General features: G+C 44.1%; 3 protein-coding genes across 3 annotated transcripts in view; 2 read left to right on the top strand and 1 right to left on the bottom strand.

Annotated features, from left to right (window-relative positions):
* The window catches only part of AOX1 (aldehyde oxidase 1), a 68,914-nt gene extending 58,085 nt beyond the window's left edge, over positions 1 to 10,829 (top strand). The window contains exons 28-35 of the mRNA XM_080933011.1: positions 1,172 to 1,300; positions 1,819 to 1,893; positions 3,627 to 3,679; positions 4,335 to 4,449; positions 7,007 to 7,072; positions 8,665 to 8,853; positions 9,452 to 9,619; positions 10,553 to 10,829. Of these exons, the coding sequence (XP_080789137.1) occupies positions 1,172 to 1,300; positions 1,819 to 1,893; positions 3,627 to 3,679; positions 4,335 to 4,449; positions 7,007 to 7,072; positions 8,665 to 8,853; positions 9,452 to 9,619; positions 10,553 to 10,603 (846 nt within the window). The 3' untranslated portion in view covers positions 10,604 to 10,829. The remainder of the gene's footprint in view (positions 1 to 1,171; positions 1,301 to 1,818; positions 1,894 to 3,626; positions 3,680 to 4,334; positions 4,450 to 7,006; positions 7,073 to 8,664; positions 8,854 to 9,451; positions 9,620 to 10,552) is intronic.
* A 5,445-nt stretch (positions 10,830 to 16,274) lies between these two features.
* On the bottom strand, positions 16,275 to 16,865 carry LOC308433112 (transcription factor BTF3 homolog 4-like). The gene has a single exon (XM_080933016.1). It carries the CDS (start codon positions 16,851 to 16,853, stop codon positions 16,377 to 16,379), a length of 477 nt encoding a protein of 158 aa, XP_080789142.1. The 5' UTR covers positions 16,854 to 16,865; the 3' UTR covers positions 16,275 to 16,376.
* A 439-nt stretch (positions 16,866 to 17,304) lies between these two features.
* Positions 17,305 to 25,674, top strand: part of LOC308433113 (aldehyde oxidase 3) — an 89,791-nt gene continuing 81,421 nt past the window's right edge. The window contains exons 1-4 of the mRNA XM_080933017.1: positions 17,305 to 17,415; positions 18,880 to 18,937; positions 24,227 to 24,323; positions 25,115 to 25,223. Of these exons, the coding sequence (XP_080789143.1) occupies positions 17,362 to 17,415; positions 18,880 to 18,937; positions 24,227 to 24,323; positions 25,115 to 25,223 (318 nt within the window). The 5' untranslated portion in view covers positions 17,305 to 17,361. The remainder of the gene's footprint in view (positions 17,416 to 18,879; positions 18,938 to 24,226; positions 24,324 to 25,114; positions 25,224 to 25,674) is intronic.

Here is a 25,674-nt window from a genome sequence, read left to right on the forward strand (position 1 = left end):
GTCGCCAGGCAGGGTGTGCCTGCCTATAAGCCCAGCACCCTGGAGGCTAAGGCAGGAGGATCCGACTTGGACCAAACTTGATCACGTGGTGTCACCCTGTCTCAAAAATAAAGCACACAAGCAAAAGGACATTCTTAACACACTTGACTTTTAATGACTGCTTGGGAGGTGTGTTTGTAATTAACTCTACCCTGGTTGTTAAACAAGCCAACGAACATTCTCAAAAACTCATATTACCCTCTCAGTGGTCGTTTTCTAAAAGTGACCCAGCAGCCAAGGAATTGCTGGATCATGTGTTAGGAGTGCTTGGATTTACTTGACACACGTTATTAACTTGACACTGTAGCATTTTGCCCTTAACTAATCTTTAATTTGATGAATTATTGGGGAAAAAATGAGATGATTTGCCAGGTGAATAAAAGCAAATTGGGTGGCGTAATTTAGATGATCTTAAGTTATAGGGCCTTGGGATGTGTAGGATTTGCATTGGTTTTGGTTTTATGCTGCTAATGCTTGAGAGTTGTCTAGTGATGATTTTTCAGTGAGAGTTCAGTGATTTCTTGCTTGAGTCAAAGAACTAATGTTGTTCTATCTAGATGCTTTTCTGACAGCCACCCACTGTAGGAGGGCTCAGGATGCCTATGTCCTTGTGCAAGCAAACTGTTAGCCAGAAAGAGATGAATTTTGAATCAACTAAAATGCCTCCAGCACCAACAATATAGACTAAAGAAATCTCTGAGTCCCATGCTGGCCCTCGGCCCCAGCACCACTCTGTCCTCCAATGATGCTTGTGTTCCTGAGGGCTGTGTCCTTCCTGAGAGGTGTGAGAGGTGTTCTGGTCCTGCAGTGTGTCCAGAACTGTGCATAGAAACCATGCAGCCCCTGTTAAAGTGCTGTCCACTTTGATAGAATTCTGCAGAGCTCAACGGCATTGATTTCATTAGTACAGAGACTTGAAGCTTTTCCCGTGCACTAGCCTGGAGCCTCACCACCTTTTCCTGATGTTATTTCACATGACCATAATACGAGGAGGAGGATATGTGTTTAAAGAATTCATGGTTCTCCTTCACTCCTGTCTTGCGTATCAGGGTTACACACACGTGCTATGCCAGCCCGGCATGCACTGCTTGGAACCAAAGTGTTTGAAACGAAACTATGTTTAAAATTCTAGGTGGTCAGCCGGGAATTAGGGATGCCGATGTCCAGTGTCCACCTGCGAGGGACAAGCACAGAAACCGTCCCCAACACAAATGCCTCTGGAGGATCTGTGGTGGCAGATCTCAATGGATTGGCTGTGAAGGTAGGACTTGCTACAATGACATCATTCATTAACCCTTCCAGGCCGAACCACAGCCAGAGATTGGAAAAGCCATTCATCTTTCAGCATCTCTTGCACCCAGGGCAGGACCAGGGCACAGACCCAGCAGATGACATAGCACTTCTAATTCCCCCCACCCCACTACACTTCAATATTCTCCCCATCCCGAGTCAGCCTCCTACCTCTTGCCAGGGCCTTTCCATTGCCTTCTACTCTGGCCTCTTAAAACCTTAAAGAAAATTTGGTTGGTGGTTCTCAGTGGTCCTTCTGTTAAGCCTTGATCTTGACCTAGGGTAGTGTGTAAGGCATGTCCTTCAGACCTGCACATGTCGGACAGGCTCACACACACAGACATCTGTGCATGCAGCCTTTCGTGTCATCCTCTGCTGCCTTGAAACCCTACGTCTCTATGTTCTATGGTCTATGGGATCTAGACAGTGTTGTTCTGACATTGATGTTTTCATGAAATTACTAGAATTTTAACTTAAAATCATTTACAGGATGCTTGCCAGACCCTTCTGAAACGCCTCAAACCCATCATCAGCAAGAATCCCCAGGGAACTTGGAAGGACTGGGTGAGACTTGTTCGCTCTCTGTGTTTTATCATGGAAACTAGCAAGATACAGAAGAAGGGAGGAAGTGTGTGTGAACTATGTTTGTGGAAAGGGCAATTCAAAGACACCATCATTGCCTAATGACAAATAAGAGGTCCTGCTACCCATGGCACAGGGGACTCACATGCAGTGGGGGGAGAAGTGTGCCCAGGAAGGTTTCTTTACAAAGAAAGATGATGTGCACGCCACAACTCCTGTCATAAGCTACGACCGATGTGGGATGTGAGTGCTTTCTGGATGACGGCCGTTTGTTCTTTTCCTTTGGATTCACTGTTCATAAAATAGAAACTCGGTGCTGGGATCATTTTGTAATACTCATGTAGACACCCATTTAGAGATGGAAAACCAGGCAGGAGACATGGCTCAGACATTGAGAGGACTGTTTTGCTCTTCCAAAAGACCTGAGTTCAATTCCCAAAACCCACATGGCAGCTCAGAACTGTCTCTAACTCTAGTTCCAAGGGATCTGATGCCCTTTTCTATCCTCTGCAGGTACTACACAAGTGTACGCGGTGCACAGACATGCCTGCAGGCGAAAACGGTCATATAGACAAAGATAAAACAAAGCAATTTATAAAAATCAAATAGGAAACCAAGCCATGGGTTATGATCTATACAAATCGTAGATACCCAGAGGACCGGAAACATCTGCCTGCTTCTTCCGATACACTGGCAGTCTGGTTAGAGGAAAGGACACGCACTCTAACACCAACTAGCTGACTTTTCAAGATGTCAGGTTATTAAGTGTGAGATGATATGGAACAATCAGGCGACCCTGGAGCAGCCGTCATACCGACCGCTCTAGATTATTAGTTATGCAATAGCAAAGCACGGGTTCAGCACCGTGTCATATAGAGTTCTGCTTAGAAAGAGTCCAGGGCCGAAGTTCCTCTGTGGGAGCATGCATGCTTAGGATTCTTGTGGCTCAGTGCAGCCACCCGTATCTCACCCCAAAGCTCCTGCTGTTTCCAAAAGGCCCAAGATACAGCTAATAATTAACGGAATATGAAACTTTACAATCTGTTCTTGGCATCTTTGTCTTTCCCCCTGCCTAGTGTTTCCTGAGCCCAGAACAGTTGAAAATGGCTGTCTTGAAAATAAATTAGCCCCCAGATATGTATAATGCAGGGGCACCCTCTGTCGTCACCCCTTGCATGACCCTTGCTGCGTGACAGACGGCCCACCTCCGTCATGATGCTGTGTCTTCCTTCATTCTCTTAGACTTGAGACTTGGTTTTCCTGTTTAGTAGTCAGCCATACATACTTGCAGAAACAGGAGACCACTCGATGTAATTGGTACAGTTTAGCAAAATCACTGTTCTCATCTGAAACTGTTATGGGTACACAATATAAAATTAAGCATCCAACCATTGTTTCCAAAGATTGGCCATGTTAATAGCCTAAGTCCTTCCAGATAGCTGAATGGATTGCTTCATAAGCAGGATGTGGTGGTCATTATAGTCCGGTTTATGATCATAACATATCATGGCAGACATTTATTACAACCATATGCATCCAGTAAATGCTGCTGCCCCACACAGCAAGCCGTGGATACTTATGTAGAGGAACCTGAGGACAGATGGTCTTGGGCCATCCTTGTTACTGCTTTACTTAACATAGTACAGATATAACTAAACTCCTCAACAGTTCTCCCAGGAGCCCCTATTACACCATGTTCTGTTTGTCCCTTGTAGGCTCAAACTGCCTTTGACCAGAGCATCAGTCTCTCGGCTGTTGGATATTTCAGGTAAAAATGCCCCTTCTGTCATATGTCATGGAAAACAGCACGCATGAGCTTGAAGAAAAATTTCAGTTCTGTTTGAAACATTGTCCCCGAAAAGGGCTCATCACCCTCAGTTAGCTGTTTTTAGTTTTCATCCCTTAGTTGATCCAGGTATCCAGAAAGGGAGAGGGGAGAGGGGGAGAGAGACACTGTGGAGTCCTGAGAACCAGTCTCTAGGAAAGCACTTGTTAAATGTTTTCAGAGAGAGAGAGAGAGAAAGAGAGGGAGGGAGGGAGGGAGGGAGAGAGAGAGAGAGAGGGAGGGAGGGAGAGAAGGAGGATAAACCCCATTTGAAACAGTGTTTGGCATAAGAGGCATGTTGAATCTCCCAATCTGGTAACTATAGAATGACGTAATCCAGTATCTGATAACAGCAACAGGATAACCCTAAAAGTCCCAAGCTAACCTGAGGAGTCAGTTCCGCCACTCAAGGATGAGCAGGCAGTCCAACGTGAAGAAGCTGCGTTTATTGGACGTTTTTGAGTGTGTGTTATGTGCTGGCACATTCCTGTACATATATATTCTTTAGACTGGCACGGCTTCTTTGGTTTTGTCATTGTGACTGTGGGACCTGATCAGATTACTAAACAGTGCTCCTCAGTCCTTCTGTTTCTTTCAGGGGTTACGAGTCGAATATAAACTGGGAGAAAGGGGAAGGCCATCCCTTCGAATACTTTGTGTATGGAGCTGCCTGCTCAGAGGTTGAAATAGACTGTCTGACTGGGGACCACAAGGTCAGTCTCACCCGGGAGTGTCCTCGGGCTGTACTTGTGAGGCATTTAAATTCCACTCATGCTGCCTTCAGGAAGGAAGGAAGCTGAGTGTGTGGCTACAGCACTGTGAATTTGCCCGAAGGGTGATTTCCCACCAATGTCTTAGTGGTACAATCTCCTGCATTTGCTGGTCTTGACTTTCTGCTGTCATCTCTGGGCGGTATTGCCATGGTCACCTTTACAGGCGTCTTGCTGGGAGTTAATTAGACTACCTTTTCCAAACAGGACAAAGCCACCAGATGTATTTGGCCAGGGGTTTCTACAAGGCCATGGTAGGGACTGAAGGAGGTCCTGGGAATTAGACTTCATTTTTATATTTACATTACCAGCTTGTAGCTTTAGCACAACAGAGAGTTAACCCTCTGACTGCCATCAAGATAGAGTTGCAGTCTTTCTTGATCACCCCATAGTTAGCTCCCTGTCATCTTCCTTTTATCCCAGCCTTCATTTCCATAGCAACAACAATGGGTCCTCTCTCTTACTGCCTATGGATATAGCTGTATCAGTGTGAGCTTTCAAGATGTAGTGTTATAGTGTATTCAGTCTACCTTAAGAGAGGTGCAATATTGGTAGCTCAGAGTAAGTATCACCAATACACAAAAGGCTAGTGTGTGACAGCTTACCTAATGTCCTCCCTGGATGTTTCTCAGCCATTTTCATGTTGAAAACAAAAAAACTGCCTTCCTGAACATGTTAATTAGGTGAGCCAAAGGGGGCTTTTTATTGCTGGACTTTAATACTTTGATAGCTGGGCCTTAGTAATTGGCCTCAGGAAGAGGTGGCCAAATAGGGGAATATATCTTGGTGGTAATGGTTTTTTAACAAGGTTGAGGGAATGGAAGAGAAGCACAAGGCCTGCCACAGCCATGTTTGCCACAGTGGAGCTGTCCAGAGTCCCTTCAGCCCCCCAAATTAGCATCTGAAAATAACAAATGTTTATTCGCTCACACCACCTCTGAGGACCAAGCATCTAGGCCAACATGGTTTATCTAGGAAACACTAGCTGGGAATTTCTCATGGGGCTATGGCCAAGGCATGTGGTGAGGGCTACAGTCATCTGAAGGTGAGGGGTAGGGAACTGGTTCTAAGCGGCATTGATGATCTATCTGTTTACTTTGTGTGAGAGCATCTGACTTTCTCAAGAGGTGCTGGCCCTGGGGAAACCTGAAAATACAAACACGTGAGGGGAGACCAAAGACAGAAAAGCCACAGTCCTTCCTAACCTTACTTCAGAGGAACATGCCGTATCCTAGTGGCCACAATGACTAGCTCTGACAGAGATTAGTGGGAGGTGCATGCCCAGGCTGTGACTACCAAATAGATGAGTTCACTAAGTGTCCTCTTGGAAGAAGATTACCACATAACCCAGACCAACTCTCTAGTTCTATCAGAAGACAGTGACAGAGAGCCATAAGCCCATGTCTTTGAAAGCAGAGCCTTCACTAATGTTAGACTTTAAAATATCCACAGAATCGTTAGAGGATGGAGGTGTTACCAACCCTCAGGCAGGGCCTTCTATTCTCTGCATTTTTAGGCAATCAGAAAGCAGGTTATAACGGCAGACTTATTCTTTCTCCACCCCCAAAATGAAAGCCCTACTGCAAGGGACAGCACTTTAGACACTTGTTTTGCTGACACTTCTTGAACTCTGTGTTTCAGTAAATGTCACTGTGCTGGGTGGATTCTGTGTATTAGCTTGGAGAGGAGCTATAGAGTTTTGCAACAAGGGTTTTGAAGGCCAAAGATACTGGCCTTTGATGTTTTCCTGCTTGTTGTGAAAGATTGTGGTAGATTAAATTTAGTCTCTTGCATCACCCGGCTTGAAGTTAATCAAAAGCAAATGAACGTTTCATACTATTCTTTCCAAGGAAAACAAAGTGCTTAATCTGGTTGAGAGTGTTTGTGTGGGGGGTGGAGACATGGCTTGGCAGTCAAGGCACTTGCAGATAGACGGTCCAAGTTCAGTTCCTAGTACACACAGCATGGCCTATAACCATTGGTGACCCTGGTTTCAAATGGTACGTCACTCTTCTGGCCTCTAAGGGCACCAAGCCTGCAGAGAGTCCCATAAATACATGTAGGCAAACACTCATCCACATAAAATAAAAATAAATAAAATTTTAAGAAGAAATTCAGAATAGGGACTGGGAATGGAGCCCAGATCATGGCCATTTGCCTAGTATGCCTGAGGCCCTGGGTTCAATACTATATAAGCCAGACATGGTGGACTATGTCTTTAACCAGCGGAGGAGTGGAGGCAGGAGAATCAGAAGCTAATGGTCAATCTTAGCTACATATTAACTTCAAAGACAACCTGAGCTACATGAGACCCTATCTCAAAAAAAAAAAAAAAAAAAGTATTTTTAGGTAATAAACTTTGTCACATAATAAAATCTTTGTTTCTTTTTAAGTCATAACACAACATGTCCAAAGAAAGACTTTATCTCAAACCTGGGCAAGATATATTTCTCAGCTCCTTGTGAATTAACTTCATTAAGATGGTTTTTTGTTTTACTAGACTATCAGAACAGACATCGTGATGGATGTTGGACACAGCATAAACCCAGCCCTTGACATAGGCCAGGTATGTGCAACTATTTTGCCTTGTTTCTTGTTTGTGGGGCAGAAACTGCTTTGCTTCGAGGTCTGAAGGAGAAACATCCCCTTGCTGGCCACCTGATTCTGAGGCCCCATTACTCAAAATCTTTCTCTTTAGATCAGCTACAGGATTCTGCTTTCTTAAGATTTACAAAAAAAAAAAAAAAAAAAAAAAAAAAAAAAAAAAAAAAAGTGCTTTGGGTAGTTTTGAGTAGTTTTGAAAGAGGCATATAATATGACAGGAGAGCATAAGAAAAGCAAGACCCAGCCTAGAGGTGGTCAGTGGGCCTGGAGCCTGAGGGACATAGAGGAGATGGCACTAAAAACCGAGCCTCAAATAAATGAATAAATAAAGTAGGAGCTCTACCCTAAAGTTTGGTTTGCTGGCAGACATAGGACTCTCACTCAGTCTTCACACACCTATGTACTTACACCCGTGGGTGACTCAGCCCACTACCATCCAGTTACATCATCCCGTAACATCTCTCCAGTTGTGGCATATCACGGGGAATGGGGGGAACGTATACAGTGCAGACACTGGAGGCAGATACAGGGACATGAGGGGTGACAGTGGATAGTGTTTACCTGGGCATCTGAGGTCAGTAAAGGCTGAGAGTAGCAGCGCACTTCAGGAATCTCAGCACCAGGGCAGAGCAGAGACGTTTATTCCTGCAACTCGCTAGAACTCATCTTGTGTAATCCGTGAGCTCCAGGTTCAGTGAGGGATCTTGTCTCAAATAAATAAAGTAGGTGCCAATACATGAAGACACTGGACACTGACCTCTGGCCTCCACACACATATACACATGCACATGCATACACAATGCACAAGCACACTTGCATGTATACACACACACACACACACACACACACACACACACACACATACACACTATTGGGAGAATTTAATATGGACCAGGTAGGTAGACTAGAATGAACAAAGATGCTCAGAAGAAGAGTAGAGGGAACCAACTTAAATAAAGAGATGTGACTCAGCCATGGGGCTAGGGGAAGAGAAGGGAAGAGGCTCCGTCTTGACAAAAACAACGTGTTAGCTTAGTAGTAGGAGGTGATGTAACCTGGGAAACCGTGGCATACGAGTGTGGCATCAAGATCCATCCCTGGCACTTCTGGTCCCATGTTTATGTTGTAGAGAAGCTGTAGAGAAGGCTTAGAGAACACACAGCTGACCCTTCATACTCCAGGGAGTAAATGAGCCTGGAGATGCAGATGAACTTGTGTGTGGTAAGATGGTGAGGCTCCCCAGCCCTGAGAACCTTTCCTTACCTTCAGAGTCAGCCAGAGAAGGATTTCATCGACCTCATAGGCTGAAAGAATGGAGACAGGTGGACAGGCCCTGTGAGGAGTCATCTGGAGCTACCATGTCAATAACTAAGTCCAGACTAAAACCCATGTCCTTTACATTGGAATTTAGCACTGAATGGAATTAGGTGGAGTTCTGGGGGTTCTCTCAAAGACGCTGAAAGACACCCCCCCCCCGAACTGTATTTCAAAGGTCAGACAAGAAGCATGCTGTTGAAAAGCTCCTGACTGTTTTCCTCCCTTTTCTGCTCTCAGGTTGAAGGTGCATTTATTCAAGGAATGGGGCTTTACACGATAGAGGAGCTGAGTTACTCCCCGCAGGGCATTCTGTACAGTCGTGGTCCAAACCAATACAAGATTCCTGCCATCTGCGACATCCCCACGGAGATGCACATTTCTTTTTTGCCCCCATCTGAACACTCGAACACCCTGTATTCATCTAAGGTAAGCTCTGCTCTATGACAAAGTCCATACGCATTTGATATTTACAGGGTGAAGAGACATTGGTCGACTTAGGTGTTTGGTGTTTTTATGGTGATTACAGAAGGCTTCTTATTAAATATCCTAATTAAATACTCCCAGTCTTGGAGCCTAACACAGACTATCAGACTCCATTTGAGTTTCTCTTTTTAAAAAGATTTATTTATATTATGTATCTGAGCACACTGTAGCTGTCTTCTGACACACTCGAAGAAAGCATCAGACCCCATTACAGATGGTTGTGAGCCACCACATGGTTGGTGAGGTTTGAACTCAGCAGCTAGTGCTCTTAACCGCTGAGCCAACTCTCTAGCCCTCCATTTGACTTTTTAAAACAATAACACCATCATGCTTGTATATAATCGCTCCGTTTGGAATCATTTCTTGAGCTAGAATCCTAAATATGAGAATCTCAAGATCAGTGGTTAAGTCAGCTTTTCAATAATAATTTACTTAGGGCAGTCTGTAGGTTACCTATGTCTATAATCTATATGTACTGCGTGTATATATACACATATATCCAAAGAGGGAGTCATAATCTACATGGTTCATTTCTCTCCAGGGTCTGGGCGAGTCTGGAGTGTTCCTGGGATGTTCGGTATTTTTTGCCATCCATGACGCAGTGAGGGCAGCGCGGCAGGAGAGAGGCATCTCTGGTTCATGGAAGCTCAGTAGTCCTCTGACTCCAGAGAAAATCAGAATGGCTTGTGAAGATAAGTTCACAAAAATGGTACACACACACACACACACACACACACACACACACACATTCTCTCTCTCTCTCTCTCTCTCTCTCTCTCTCTCTCTCTCTCTCTCTCTCTCTCTCTCTCTCTCTCTCTCTCTCCATTTCTGTCCCTTGGCTTTATGGCCAAGTTTCTTTAACCCACAACTGCAGTATTTCCATGGAAGAAAGACGACAGGAACTCCATAGGGCATGTGAGCAGGACAGATGGCTCTTGAACTTGGCTGTCTTTTCATCAGCCTTGCTTGGTCTCCTGAGTGCTCAGCTCTTTATCCCTGAGGGGAGCAGAAGGTCCGTCCTCTCAGTCTGTCCATCCTCTCAGTCTTACGTTTCCCCCTTGTTTTGCGCCTTTTCAAGGAACCAGGCTCGGAGGTCAGAGGCTGTGGCCTGACTCTAGGACACTCAGCTGAGAATAAAGGCCGTTCTGTTATATGCCATGTCCACTGCTGCCTGACCCGCACTAGGAAAGTGTGATGGAAAGGCCCCTCCCAAAATAGGGTCCCTGCAGAGCACTCTCCAGCTCTGTGTGCTTTTATATATCAGGATGACATGTAATGTTGGGTTACAGAGAACGCTGTGCCGCTCAGTCACTCTCTGGCTAACACAGTAAGTTCCTTCTCTTAGGGGTGTCCCTCCTCCACCCTTTCCTTGCAGGCTGTGTATGGTACCCTCTACCTCACACTGGAGAAACAGGCACTGACTCCACATAGTCTCTCCAGGTGGAGTTGAAGCTCTCCATGCCCCTCCTAAGTCCTCTCTAGGAGGCCTCTGTACATCACGTGATATTGTTCCCTGATCTCTCATTGGCCCGTTTGTTTGCCTGTAGTGTTTTCACCTTTATTCTCTTCTGTTATCTTTTTAACCGAAGTCACAAAACATTTTTCTAAGTTATAAGCATCCAAATTTGTTCTTTCCTTCCAGATTCCAAGAGATGAACCTGGATCCTATATTCCCTGGAACATACCTGTGTGAGTCAAATAAAAACCTTGGGAAGGATTGACTCAACTACAGAACAGCCCTTCCACCTCACCTCTCACCCCAGCCCCAGGTCTCTCTGCTCTAAGATGCTAAATGTGAAAGCCAGAGTTTCACAGCCCAGAATTACCCACAGCATCGCTTTACATGAAGCCGATTCAGAAGTTTCTCTTGAGGATACTCCAGATGCACCTGAGAAATTATAAATCATATATTAAATTGCACAAATAATATCAAATAGTTTGCTCTGAGGTGGTTTCATTCCTTATTTCATTCCTTGGATCCGTTAGCTGGACTATATGACAGCTTGTCTGTGGTTTATTTTTAGTTTGTATACACCAGCAGAAGTTATACTACCTTACAAATGCAGGTAGTGATAGAATGTTTGTCTGATGTATGCAAAGACCTTGGGTCACTTCTAGCACAGGAAAGAGAGAGAGGGGGAGAGAGAGCCACTTGCAAATATATGGCAAAAGTCTTATAGTCAGAACATTTACAAGTTATTAAAAGAACAAATGACTGTTCAGGGTTTTTTTTTTTTTTTTAATGGACAATGAAGTGAATGGACAGAGACATTTAAGTGGCCAATCAGCACATGAGAAGATGCTCAGCCTTGCTTGTCCTTGAGAAATGTAGGTCAGAGTTGCGGTGGGACACCATTCACACACACTGTGACAGCTGACATTGATGGGTTGTGTTTCAAGGATACGGAGAAACTAGTGTTCCTTCCTATCCATCACTGGAAGGGTATGCATGCTGCAGCCACTGGGGAACAGTTGGGCAGGTAAAGCATTAAGCAGAATTTGCACATTCAGAGCATTGTTCACAATGCCTGAAAGGTAGGCAAATGCTCCACCAACAGCTATAATAAATAATAAGCGGTACAGGCATACAGGTGAATTCATTCCATCCTTTACAGGAATGAAGTAAATACACACAGCACATGTGAATGTCGAGCACATTATCTGGATGAAAGAAAATACACAAAGAGGTCATGTCTGTCCCATCCATACAAAAGGTCCCAAACTGACAGTGTCTCAAAGATGAAGTGTCGACAGATGGTTGCTAAGGGTTGAAGGGGACACAGGGTCTGACTGCTCATAGCACAGGGTTTCCATTGGTGGTGATTCATACACAACAACCAACCGAGCCCTGTTCATCATTCTGGTTTGCCGTCTGTTACTGTGAAAAATACTATGACAAAAAGCAACCTGGGAAAGAGAGGTCCTGATCACAGCCGCTCTTTAGGGACAGTAAGGAACAAGATCTCAAGCTGAGCCAGAGGTAAAAACCATGGATGGGTGCTGCTTGCTGGCTTGATCTCCATGACATGTCCAGCCTGCTTTCTTATAGAACCCAGGACCACCAGCCCAGGTACGGCACTGCCACCATGGTCTGGGCCTCCTACATCAATCAACAATCAGGAAAATGCCCTGGAATCGTGCCTACAAGCCCGGTTTGACTGAGGCAATTCCTTAGTTGAGGTTCTCTTGTCCCAGATGATGACATGTCAAAAACTAACCAGCACATTCCCTAAAAGGATACATTTATAATAAGTTTGTGGGGCTTTGTCCTATCCTTTTCTCAAAGCATCTGTGGAGAGATACAGAAAACTCAAGGAAGTTGTGCCTGGTGGTCTAGAGCTAGGGACAAAGGTCTGACCTTTTCATCTGAGGAAGGTGGGACACAGAAGTAGCATGAGCCATGCTCCAATTTAAAGGGGTCTCCAAAGCTTGTCTGGTCACACAGCAGAAGAACAGGAAGCACGCTCTGCTTTCTCCCCACCTCCCTAGTGCTGCCTCCCTTTCTGCCCTTAGCTAGCTTCCCCTGCAGCCCATCCCTACAAGTGTAGGATTCCAAGGAGTTGTTGATCCTTCTTTCTCATTACCCCAGACTCTGTTGCTGGCCGGGGACTGTTACCCCATGGTTAGAGTTGATTCTACTGCTGAGGCTCTGACTCTGAAATCTCTTCTCCTTCAATATCGGGGAACATTCAGACAAGGTCTTCCAGTGCTGGTTAGTCTGGAACCTGTACACAGACCGACCTCAAAGTCACCGGGATTCTTGCGCATTTGTCCACTAAGTGCCGGGACAGAGGCGCATGTTACATTTGCTCCAGGTCTTGCTTTTGACTGTGACTTGGATGTCTCAGACCCCCCAGACCTCCTGTGTTCCAAAGAGATCTCCCCATAAGAATAGCTGTCTTCTGGTTGCTTGGCCAGAAATAATGGTCTCAGAACTGTTGATTGTGTGCACACACCTATGCAGGCGTGTCAGTCCTGCCTCAGAAATGGTTCTTAAATGACCTTCACTGTTCTGTCAGCTGCTGTGACAGCAAGCCACCTTCCTTTACCCCGACTACTTCCATATTGTCCTCTTGTTTTTCTCGAATTCAGATTTGCTTCCCTTCCAAACTGTTATCCACATTGAAACCAAAGTTTTGTATAGACTTAGGATATACTTCTCCATACATACTACACACATGCAGAGGCATGTATGCATATGAGATGCTGTAGTCTAACAACCTTCCATGGCATCCCATTCACCCAATCAGGAATCCTGAATCCTTAAGGCGCATATGTACACTATATGATCTGCCCCTAAATGTCCAATCTTGTCCTGGGATCTTCTCTTCTGTCATGGATTCCCCCACCTTGCGTCTTACTTTGGAGACACCATCTCTGTCCTCTGCCTGGAAAATGTTCTTGCTTCTATCTCTTCCTGTGTCTGCCTGCCTGCCGCTCTGCACCGTTTCTTGTTAGGGTGCAAGCCATGAGCATGCGCAGTGAGGCAGGACGGAAGTAGAGCGTCCAGAGTAAACTACAAGCGGGAAAGCCAAGTTCCCAGTCCCCAGCTACACATCAGCCTGTGTCAGCACTTCTCCCTCAGCTCACACCAGAGTGGAGCAGAACCTCCCTGCGGACAGTATGAAGAAAATGGGAAGAAACTGAGCTGCGTTCGCAGGTTGCTCGGCACTTGGAGGTACAGCTAGGAAGGCATCTGTGCATCACGGTCTCTCTAGCAATTGGTTGGGAAAAGGGAGCACATTTTCCCCAATGAACAGAGTTTCAGAGAGTGCACCTGCTTTCCCTCTTCCTTCTGGAAAATGCAAGCGTCCAGAGGATAGAGTAACAGATGGTTTGGCCAGGTGTTATGTGTAAGAAAAGACAGATGGGTGTGCGGACAAGAGGTATAAAATGGGGAGAGTGAGCCTCATGAAAATTTTTATTTCACAGGCATCTTAGTTATTTTCTATTGCCATGATAAAGCACTATGACCAAGGCAACTTATAAAAGAATGAATTTAATTTGAGACTCGTGGTTCCAGAGGATAGTAGAGGCTATGAGCACCGGGGCAGAGAACATAGCAGACCAGCAGGCCAAGCCTTGGAGCTGTAGCTGAGAGCCTACATGTAGAGACAACAGCCATGAAGAGAGAAAAAAAGTTAACTGGGAATGGTGTGGTCTTTTGAAACCTCAAAGCTCAGCCCCAGTGACACACCTTCTCTAACAAGGCCACACCTTCTAATCCTTCCCAACAGTTCTGCCAACTGAAGACGGAGCATTGAAGCTATCTGAGTATATTGAGGACCGTTCTCATTGGAACATCACAATAGGTTGACAACCAGAAGAAAGCTTCCACGATGAAAAAGTCATCAACTAGACAAAATGACATGGCTTCTCTCTCTCTGGTTCCCCCAGTGCTAGCACAGGATGTGATAGGTTCTAAGCATTCACAGTCCTCATCCTAAGGTCCCATGAAGCACCATCTCAGATGAATCTGCAGCAAAGTGTGAGTGTGGAGCCCACCCACATCCCTGATGCTCAGGTACCACTCGGGTCTGACAGTCCTGGAATGCATACATAGCTGGAGCGTCAGGTCGGAAGTCCCCGCCTCTCAGGATGCAGATGTGAGATGTGAAAGGCTATGGGGTGTTCTGCCTCCCTGACAAAAAGCTGGCAGAAAAGAGTTGAGCATTTACAGATTACGCAACTAGCCATTATATGTTTTAGACTTCTCCAGATAAGAACATAAAAACCCTGATAGAAATGAAAGGACACAAAAAGAAATAGGAATGTGTGCTAAATGTATAGTTAGCAGATAACGTAAGAAATGCTAACTGTGAACTGTCCTTAGATACTGGGGAAAGGGAGGGGTGTGGAGAAACCGTGTGGTGGAGATAAGACGGCACACCTGTCATACATGACATGTATGAAGCATGCAGCTAGGAATGAGATAGTTGCTTCCAGCAAGAGACTCACTTCTAAGCTAGGAATTCCAGTACTGAGAGTTTGCTCACAGAAACCCTTGCTCCGTCCCCTTGTTCCCCACCCCACCCCCAGTCCCCTTCCCAATTTCATGTGACTTACTCTAGTACACAGCCCCCACACACCCCTTCCTTGAAACCTCTTTTTCTACTGTTGATCCTTTTCTGGCTTCATAACCTTACACTACCACCTAACTGCACGTGCAGGAAGGACAGATGGGAGAGAGAGAGTAAGTGGGGGAGGGAGAAATCACCTGTTATGCAAATGAGGGATGACGCTCAACCAAAACAAAGTATTCCTAAAATGCTATAAGGAGACCTCCTACTCTGTATTCTAATTTTAAAATAAGATTACCCGAATAAAAACCAGAAACAAACAAACAAATGAACAAAAACCTGCTCAAAATAAAATTAAGGGGAGAGAGGAAGGAGAGAGGTGGGTAGGTAGACAGGCTGGTATGGAAAAATAGAGCTCAATTCCCACTGTCACATATTTCTAAACCCCCCCCCCCGTCTCTCTCTCTTTCTCTCTCTCTCTCTCTCTCTCTCTGTGTGTGTGTGTGTGTGTGTGTGTGTGTGTGTGTGCATGCCCGGAGAGAACAGAGATGTCAGTACCCCTGGAGCTGTGTGTGTTGCCCAACAAAGTCTCTAATGCTCTTACGTACCGAGCCCTCTCCTGCCCTGTAGAATGTTTATAACTAGAAATCTGATGACAATTCACAGTGTAAGTGGACACATGACTGCCACACTTGTTTGGCAATAACACTGACAGTGCTTCTACTGTGCAGCTGCTGTTGTAAGCACCTTCTCTGCACGGGCTCCTTTAGTTCCCACAACAATCCTGAGGAAAGTGGAATCTTTGCCCAACTCATAAGTAAACCCACTGAGGCACAGATAAGAAAAGTAAGTTGGGAAAAAGTAAAAAAAGAACAACTTCGAAATCACATTAATGGTTTAATTTCACCTTTTAGAAATTAACAAAAATATTGTTAAGGAACCACCAAAAATGCACGCAAGCATTTATGTGTTCAAGACTGCCTTCTAAACCTGCAGCATCTTGCTAAGTGTTGGCGCAGAGAAATTTTACTTTGTTGCTTCTCCTGCTTGTATCCTTTCTTTTTTTTTTTTTTTTTAAGATTTGCTTTATCTCTATTGGGGAAGGAGTAGGATAGATATAACTGTTATCCAATCTCTGTCCACTGTGTACACACATACCCACACACATACATATACATACATACCAAAAGTTCCCCCCACAAAACAAAAACCACCCTCAAACTGTACCAATACTTCATATTTTGACCAAAAGAATAGACCCTGGGAAGAAGTGCAAAATGCAAAATCAAATGACCAAGAAATGCTGAGCAAACAGCATCATTAATATACAAAATATTTATATTACTGAACTAATAACAGGTGATGTTCTCCAGGTCTGTAAAACTTTGGAACAACGGAGCTGATTGTTAAATCTAGTCCATGCCAGCTTCCAAAACCCAGAGGATTTTAGTTAGCTTCATTCTTCGATGCTTCATCAAAATTTTCTACAAGATCTGGAACATCATCATCCCCTTCATCAATGTCTTCTGGTTTGGGTGTTTTACTATCCAATACTTGTCGTGGGAACTGTTCGGCTAACTTTCTAAGGCTCGTTAAGCTGTCAGCACCAAGCTGACTTAATATTCCAGGAAGCATTTCTGTGATTGGTTTGGCTTCTGCGTGACCAGTAATTGCAAAGGTGTTAGCGGAGAGGGAAGCTTGGACTTTGGGATTGTTGAAATGAATAACTGTTCCATCGTCTTTAATCATGTTCACCTCTTCAATACCAGCTATATTGTTCACAGCCAGTTTCTTTAGTGAGCTCTGAAGCTTTTTGTCATCAGCAGTAGCTGTCCTATGTACCACCTTCTTCTTCCTTCGAGCTGTCCCCTTGCCCCCTATCCGGACCTGAGCTTGAAGTTTGGCTAACTTTTCTTGATTCATGCTGTTGGTAAATCTTCAAGACACTGACGCGTGTACGGCAAAACGAGCTTACCGGGTCTCTTCCGAATCCCAAACAAATCTCGTATCCTTTCTTAAAGCATTCTTTTTATAGTTTAGCCACAAAGGTAGCAAACAAATACACTTAGTGTCAAGACTTGGATCTGAGAGCAGTGAAGGACAGCTGGTAGGCATCCCTCCCTCTTCACCTACAGCACGTTCTCGTCGGAAAATGCCCTCTAGTGGCTCGTGCCTGGGGCAGGGAGAAGTGAGTCCGGAGCTGCTGCTGCTGCTGGACCAGGTTTTAAGGAAAGAGGAAATTGGCAGTAGGAAGAAGGTTGGGAGCAATCAAGGGGCAGGGCTGGCTGGGAGGAGTCCTCTGACAAAACCAGGGAGCTCATTTAAATCCTGTAGGGCTCTTCATTCTCCTGCAGAGCACAGCAGGTCATCTGAGAGGTGGACTTGGGAACAGACGCCTCAGGTACAGAGTGTGGGCAGCTATCCTCCAGGAATGTCGCCTTCTAAGGAGTCAGATGAGCTTATTTTCTTTGTGAATGGAAAAAAAGTAAGTTCTCTACACTGTAGCGAAGCTATCTGTCCTTAGCTTTGCCAAAAGGAAGGGCTGTGCCGGGTGGGGGCATTGTTGCTCAACAGATCTATCCATCTGCCATGCTTCTTGGGGGACAAGGGCGGGAGGAAAAGAGAGAATCTATAGTGTGTAGGGACTAGTAGGGGGAGAGTGTGCAGTTATGGTCTCCAAACCAAGCCTTGTCATGTTGGAATGCACCTAAGCATTGGGCACTGGATTCCCTGCAAGAGAATCCTCTCTCTTCCTCTCCACCTCTTCCAGCTCTGACTCAAACGTCTGTGCCACCCAACTTCTGCTTCACGTGTGTGCACGCACACACCCAGAGTTCAAGGTCTTTAGGTCATTTGCAAATGCTTTTAAAATCTTTGGTCAAGAAGAACTGTAAGAAAGACATAACAGAAGGCCAGAATGAACTGGTAGTTTACATGTTGAAATATAACTTTTTTATTTAAGATTGGATTCATGCCTGTAATGACAGAATTGAAGGGGGCTTGAGGCCAGTTTACTCTCAAAGTGAGTTTTTGGACAGCAAGGGCTATGTTGTGAAACTCTTGCCTCTAATCTTCTTTGTCTTGAGCTCCTGAGATCTAGACAAGACCTAAAATGAGTACAGTCCAGTCTTTGCGTATTTGCTGGATGTTCTTGACAGTTGTGAATGAGAAGACCAACACCCTGTTCTCAGCACTGTTGGCACAGGGAAAAGGGCAGTCAGAGTTTCAGCTGAGCTGATGGTATTGTGTGGGGTGCGCTGTGCGCAGTGCGCTGTGTGCTCTGAAGGCTCAGGGTAATTGTGCAATGTGGCCAAATCACTTGGCTAACAAATACGGGGAGACCTTAGCTTTCATCTCTGGGCTTCTTTCCCTACTTTGTGATCTTTTCCGGGGGGAGTGGCCATCAGTCTGGAACACTGAAGGGAGGGGCTGGATCAGTGCAACTGTTTTCCTAGGGCTGCTGAAGGAATGCCGCCTGCCCAGTGCTGTCAAAGCTCTTGTTTACTTAACTTTTCAAGGCTGGATGGAGAACACAGACCAAGAACTCCAAACAAAAACAATATTTTGGCGGTGGTGACAAGAATTAAAAATCTTTGTTTAGTTCTCTGTCCCCTATTATAATGTAAGAATGCACAATTTTTTTAAAAAAATGTGTGGCTCTTCAATTTTTTAAATCATTTTCCTGAACCTATATTGTGCTAGAATTCAAAGATTTTTTTTTGAATCTCTGTTGCTCCTCCAAAACAAAGCCAGGCTTTTTCCTGCCAAAGTATAACCAAGTACAATATAGCATTGTATATATAATTTCATAATTGCAGAAAGGGACGGGCGTTTAGCATGATTGCCGAATCAGGCAATCAAAGTCAGCAAATATGTTCTAAATCTTTGTTGCTATTTCGAAACCAAAACAGAGAGTGCCTCGATTTACACAGTCATTTCCTCTGTCCAGGTCATTGAGAAGAATGCAGACCCTGAGGTTAATTTATTGTTCTATTTGAGAAAAATAAGTATCCTTTTGCTTGTTTGAGAAAACAGAACCAGCTTTGCAGTTCTGGGAACTGAGGAGTCTCTTGCATTCACAGAGCTGTTCCCACCACATTCCACCAAGGAAGAAGTGTGTTTTACTTGAGTAGGAACAGTGTGACATGAGGTTGCTAATGAGACTGGACAGGACAGTGCTTCCAAATTTATGCACGTCCAAGGGTCACCCAGGGATACTATCAAAATCTGAAGTTCAGAAGCAGGAAGGGGTGGTATACTGACTGGTTCTGTGTCAACTTGACACAAGCTGCAGCTATCACAGAGAAGGGAGCCTCAGTTGAGGAAATGCCTCCATGAGATCCAGCTGTAAGGCATTTTCTCAACTAGTGATCAAGGGGGTGGGGGGGCAGCCCATTGTGGGTGGTGCCATCCCTGGGCTGGTAGACCTGGGTTCTATAAGAAAGAAAGCTGAGCAAGCCAGGGGAAGCAAGCCAGTAAGTAACATCCCTCCATGGCCTCTGCATCAGCTCCTGCTTCCTGACCTGCTTGAGTTCCAGTCCTCACTTCCTCTGGTGATGAACAGCAATGTGGAAGTGTAAGCTGAATAAACCCTTTCCTCCCCAACTTGCTTCTTGGTGATGCTGTTTGTGCAAGAATAGAAACCTTGACTAAGAGGTGGGAAAGCACATGTGCAAGTGTGAGAAGCAGTTTGTATCCCTAGAAACCATGAAGGCCTGGCAGAGCAGTGAACATCTTTAGGTGGACATCATCTGCTCATCCAATGCTCTTCTAGCAAGAGGGGAGATAACGGGAGTAGAGTCTCTGAAAGTCCATGGGCTAGCCTGGGCTTAGCAGCACAGCAGTGAACAGGAAACTGTTTTAAAACAAGGTAAAGGGCTAACACCTGATGGGATCCTCTGATCTCAATATGCATACCAAGGTGCATGCTTTCGTCCGCACCCCAAACACACACACGCACGCATTATACAGAAAGAAAAGTTTAAGAATATGGGTTTCTCTAGCCCTGCCTTCAAGAACTCAAAAATATTCTGAAAAAATTATATTTGGCTAGTCTGTGTTCTAGAGGTATATTTGACTGGTTACCAAATTTCAGTCTCTAGATGACTTCAGGCACCCCCTCTCCCTTTGTATGATTTGTAAGCAGTAAATTAGAACATCCAAGTAGAAGTAGTCTGACATGCTTTGATGATGTTTGCTCTGAGTTTTTGTTTCAATATCCAAAGAATTTTGAGAAGTGTCCTTAGAAATCAAATGAGAAGCGCCGTGCAAGCGTGCATGCACATGTATGTGTGCGTGAATGTGTATGTGTGTAATATGTCCTTATATTTTTGGTAGTTCACACTTGCATTGCTAGATAGATGTGCTGTTGTTACCAGGATCTGACCTCCCCTTGACTACCCAACCCCATGATTCAGATAGGACAGAGAATATGATGTGGAAGACAGGCAACGATATTACAAACTAATGGGCATTCTCACAAGTGACAGTGGTCATTGCCCAAAGAGATCATTCTAGAAGGAAGCCCTCTCAACGGTGAGGGTTGACAATGTCTGAACGGACCACTGTGCCAACCTGTGTGCTTAAGTAGTATGTTCCATTCTTCATGTCTCTGGAGCAGAGAGTTTTCTGAGGAGCATTTCCCAGCTCATGGGATTGTAAGGCCCATTTGGATTAACTATTGAGGGAGATACATCTTTGTTATTTATCAGAAAGCTACATAGTAATTTTATAGGCTTTCTGGTAGTTTTAAAAAATCATGGCTCCAAATGAGCCAGAGCGACATATTGATTTATTTTTGCCAAAAGTCATATAACAGCACAGGTTAAAAATAATTAAACAGATAGTGGAAAAAATCTATAAAATGGCCTGGCTTAGACTGGGGATGAAGCTCAGCTGGTACAATTTGTACCTACCATGACCAAAGCCTTGGGTTTAGTCACCAGTACCACATGTAAACAAGGTGTGGCAGTACATGATAATAACCCCTGCAACTCATGAAGTGGAGGCAGGAGGATCAGAAGTTCGGTGTTACTAAAGACTCTTTCTAAAAACAAAGAAGAAAAGAGAAAGGGCTCACTTTGCTGTGGGGAAGTGACCTTTCCTAGACAGGTGTACCACAGCAAAGCCAACTACCTCCGCCAACCTGATCTTCGTCTGCTTGATAGTTCTTCCACATGGACGATGATTCTTTTTCTATATTCTCACTGGCTATATCAAATTCTGAAGTTGGACAAGTGGGATACTTCTCCTTCCTGAAAAACTGCTGAAAGAGTCCAAACTGGTCGTGAGAGAGCGATCCTTCCATGATGGCCTTGAAGCTTGTGTCTTTTGTTGTCTGTATTTGTTATATGTAGTAATGGGTTTATTCTGATATTTCCAGATAGAGTGATAGATAGATAGATAGATAGATAGATAGATAGATAGATAGATGATAGATAGATAGATAGATAGATAGATGATAGATAGATAGAGAGATAGATAGATGATAGATAGATAGATAGATAGATAGATAGATAGATAGATGATAGATAGATAGATGATAGATAGATAGATAGATAGATAGATAGATAGATGATAGATAGATGATAGATAGATAGATGATAGATGATAGATAAATAGGTAGATAAATAGATAGATAGATAGATAGATAGATAGATAGATGATAGATAGATGATAGATAGATGATAGATAGATAGATAGATAGATAGATAGATGATAGATAGATGATAGATAGATAGATAGATGATAGATAGATAGATGATAGATAGATAGATAAATAGATGATAGATAGATAGATAGATAGATAGATAGATAGATGATAGATAGATGATAGATAGATAGATGATAGATAGATAGATAGATAGATGATAGATAGATAGATGATAGATAGATAGATAGATAGATAGATAGAAAGATGATAGATAGATGATAGATAGATAGATGATAGATGATAGATAAATAGGTAGATAAATAGATAGATAGATAGATAGATAGATAGATAGATGATAGATAGATGATAGATAGATGATAGATAGATAGATAGATAGATAGATAGATGATAGATAGATAGATAGATGATAGATAGATAGATAGATAGATAGATGATAGATAGATGATAGATAGATAGATAGATAGATAGATAGATGATAGATGATAGATAGATGATAGATAGATAGATGATAGATAGATAGATGATAGATAGATAGATAGATAGATAGATGATAGATAGATAGATAGATAGATGATAGATAGATGATAGATAGATGATAGATAGATAGATAGATAGATAGATGATAGATAGATAGATAGATAGATGATAGATAGATAGATAGATAGATAGATGATAGATAGATGATAGATAGATGATAGATAGATAGATGATAGATAGATAGATAGATGATAGATAGATAGATGATAGATAGATAGATGATAGATAGATAGATAGATAGGTAGATAGAATGTGTTTTGACTTATCTCATTACTCTCCTGCTCCCACTCTTGAAAACCTCCTTCCTCTTCCCAACTGTCCCCTTCCACTTTTGTACGTATATTTCCTTTTTATGACCCGGAGAGTTTCATAGGGTTGCTCATAGGACCATGGGGGCAAGTTATTACCAGAACATGGACACCTTACCAGTAGTTATTCCCATGGGCGGGGGAATGCTTCCTTTCCCATCACCCATTAACTGTCTATAAATACTCAGAGGTGTGGTGGCTCATGAGACATCCCACCCAAAATTACAGAACATTGATGAGATGGTCCCACTCTTGGCCAGTAGTCACAGCTGCTCTGAGTTCAAGAGTTCAATGGCCATATTATGCCCAGAAGACAGCCTCTCCCATAATGCTCCCTGAGTCTTGGAGAGGATGGTAGAGATGTCCAGCTTATGGCTGAGCAGTTACTTATTTTCATCACTTTGACCAATTATGAGTTTCTACAGTTGCTGCTGCCCACTGGGGGAGAGGAGAGGGAGAAACATTTTGGACCAAATCAGAGAGCAGCCTTAATCTGTGGGCAGGAGCAAATTATTTAGAAAGTAATTTGATAAGTACATCAAGTTCATGTAGCAAAACAACAGTAACTTCTCTGTTACAGCCTATGGCCTCCACAGTCACAAGCTTTTGGCAGTGGGCTTCAAATTCGAGCAAAACATAGCTGGTGACCCCTATAACAGACTGGCCACTATTTACTACTGGTGGAAACATCTTGCCTGGTCAGTCAGTAGTGTTGTACAAAGAGTTCACAGCTGAATTAAAATTGATGACAATTCTCCCCAAGTAGCCTGCATAGCATCTCTATGACAAACTTGCTGATCTCTAACTAGCTACCTAACACTATGACGACAGTAACGTGATCCTCTGCCCTCCCCACTGTCAACTCAAGAATGAACTGAAAGCTTAAAGTACTGTGTGTTCTGGCAACTCCAAATTTCTCTGCCTCCCCCCTCCCCTTTTTGGCCAAGCACACCAGCTTTTACTTTGTTTTTAGTTTTTGTTTTTTCTTTCCTTTCTGTTTCCTTGATCAATAGAAGTTGTAGTGTGGAGTCTCTAATTACACTGGAAATGCTCCCTGTTCAACGACTGGAATGCTCTTTAGTTCCCTTCCAGTCTTTGTGTAATCAAAGGGATAACCCTGATGTGAAAGCAAAGTTGGAGTGTCTCTAAGCAGGAATAATCAGGACTTCAAAGTGCTGGGGCAGTGGGGAAGGCAGGGCTCTCCCTTGCTGATCTGGAGGCCTGTGAGTCTGACTGCTTGGCCTTTGGCAGTGACTGCTGTCTCGTGTGGTGCTGCATTCTGACTTAAACACCAGTCATTTGTCAGGTGAGTGATGTACCTCGAGAAGGCCCACACTGCGGTGTTTGGTTTTCAACTTGACAGACTCGAGAATCACCTGAAAGATGTTCTCTGTGCATGTCTGTGGAAGGTTATCTTGTGCGTGAATATGGCCAAGACTTGGCTTCACTGTGGGTGGGACCATTCTTGGGCAGGGGTCCTGGACTGTACGAAATGGAGAAATCGAACAGAGAGCTGACAACCACGTAGTTCTCTGCTTCTTAACCATGCATGTCATCTGTCTTCACGTCTCTGATGTCCTGACTTCCCCTACCATGATAGACTGTAGTACCTTGAACTGTGAGCCAGAATAAACCTTTTTTGCCCAAGTATTTTATTTTACCACAGCAACAGGAAAAGAAATGACATGCACCCATTCTGATGCTATGCTTGTAAAGATTTTATGATAAGAACTGAAAAGCTCGAGTTCCTCTTTCGTCCTTAACCATAACCCTTCCAGTCCGACTCACGGGGACCAAGTATGGCTGCGGGGGTGGTGACTGCGGCGCCTGCACAGTGATGATCTCAAGATATGACCCCATCTCCAAAACGATCAGGTACCTATCCTCTGCCAGCAGGCTCGCGGCTGACCCCAACCCTCACTCCCCATAGGCTTTACTCTTGGCGCACTGGGGCAGCATTTCACTCTACAAAGGAATCTAAAATAAACAACCTGTAAGTTGCCATGTGGCACAGAGTTGCACCGAGTCCTAACAGTGTTGTCGCTGCCTCTTCCACACGATGGGAACTTGTCCGTCCACCGTAGCCAGAGGACTAGTGAGCCCCACTACGTCGGGTTGTGAGCCACAAGTCCATCAGTGTGCATAGCCAAGATTCTTTGTATAAGTTCCACTCAGGGAGAAACATGAAAGGCTGCTTTCTTCTAAACGACTAAACAACTCTTTCCCTAAGCACAGAGGACCAGGCAAAGTTGTTTTCAGCCATGGAGCTCAGACTCTGGTGTAACCACTAAATGACTTGCCTCACAGGGCATCTCACCGAACTTCTAGAACCACGTACAACCCGTATCGTTCAGAGAGCAAGTAGCTCACCAACTAGCTTTCATAGCTGATAGGATGAAATGGATGTGTCAGCCAAGACCATTTCAACTCCTGGTTTTGACAAGATAATTTGGGGAGACAATGATGTTCTTAATCAATAATATTATTTTTAGGCAGACATATAAATTCAAAATCATTTATTTGATGATTTAATTTTAACATGCACTCAAGTATCTTCATGTTGAAGCAATTATAATCCTGTAAATGCATGTTTTTTTTCTTTCTGTTTCCCAATGCTGCTATTGTTTCTATGAATTCTTTTTTACCTCACCACGTGAACTCTGAAGTCATTTCTCTGTCCCTGCCTGCCTGGTCCCCATCTGCTCTCTCCATGGGGCCGCTGTCACTACGGTAGAAGGCATAGGAAGCACCAAAACCAGAATACACCCGGTCCAGGTAAGAGCGGGTTTTAACAAGTTTAAGATTTAACAACTTGCCCTAGTTACCTTTAACCACAACTTGACACAACTAGAGTTATCAGGGTAGAGGGCCTCAATTCAGGAGCTGTCTAGATCTTCGTAGTCTAAGAGTGTGTCTGAGGGATTTGTCTTGATCGTTAACTGATGTAGGAAGACCTCGCCCTCAGTGGGCAGCACCATTCCCTAAGCCGTTGGTAAACTGTATGAGAAAGCTAGCTAGGCATAAGCCTCCCTTACTGCCAGGAAGCGCATCCTCCACAGGTCTCACCACACTTCTTTGATCTTGACTTGAGTTCCCCAGTCGGAAGTAATGAGTGCTATGGGGAATAGAAGTAGCAAGCATGTCTACCTTCAAGCTTCTGTCTTGGGCTCCATGTTTTACTTCCCTCACTGAGAGACTGTGAGCTGGAATTTCAACCCAAAGAAAC

This window comes from Micromys minutus (genome assembly GCF_963924665.1).
Source record: "Micromys minutus genome assembly, chromosome: 19".
NCBI lineage: Eukaryota > Metazoa > Chordata > Mammalia > Rodentia > Muridae > Micromys > Micromys minutus.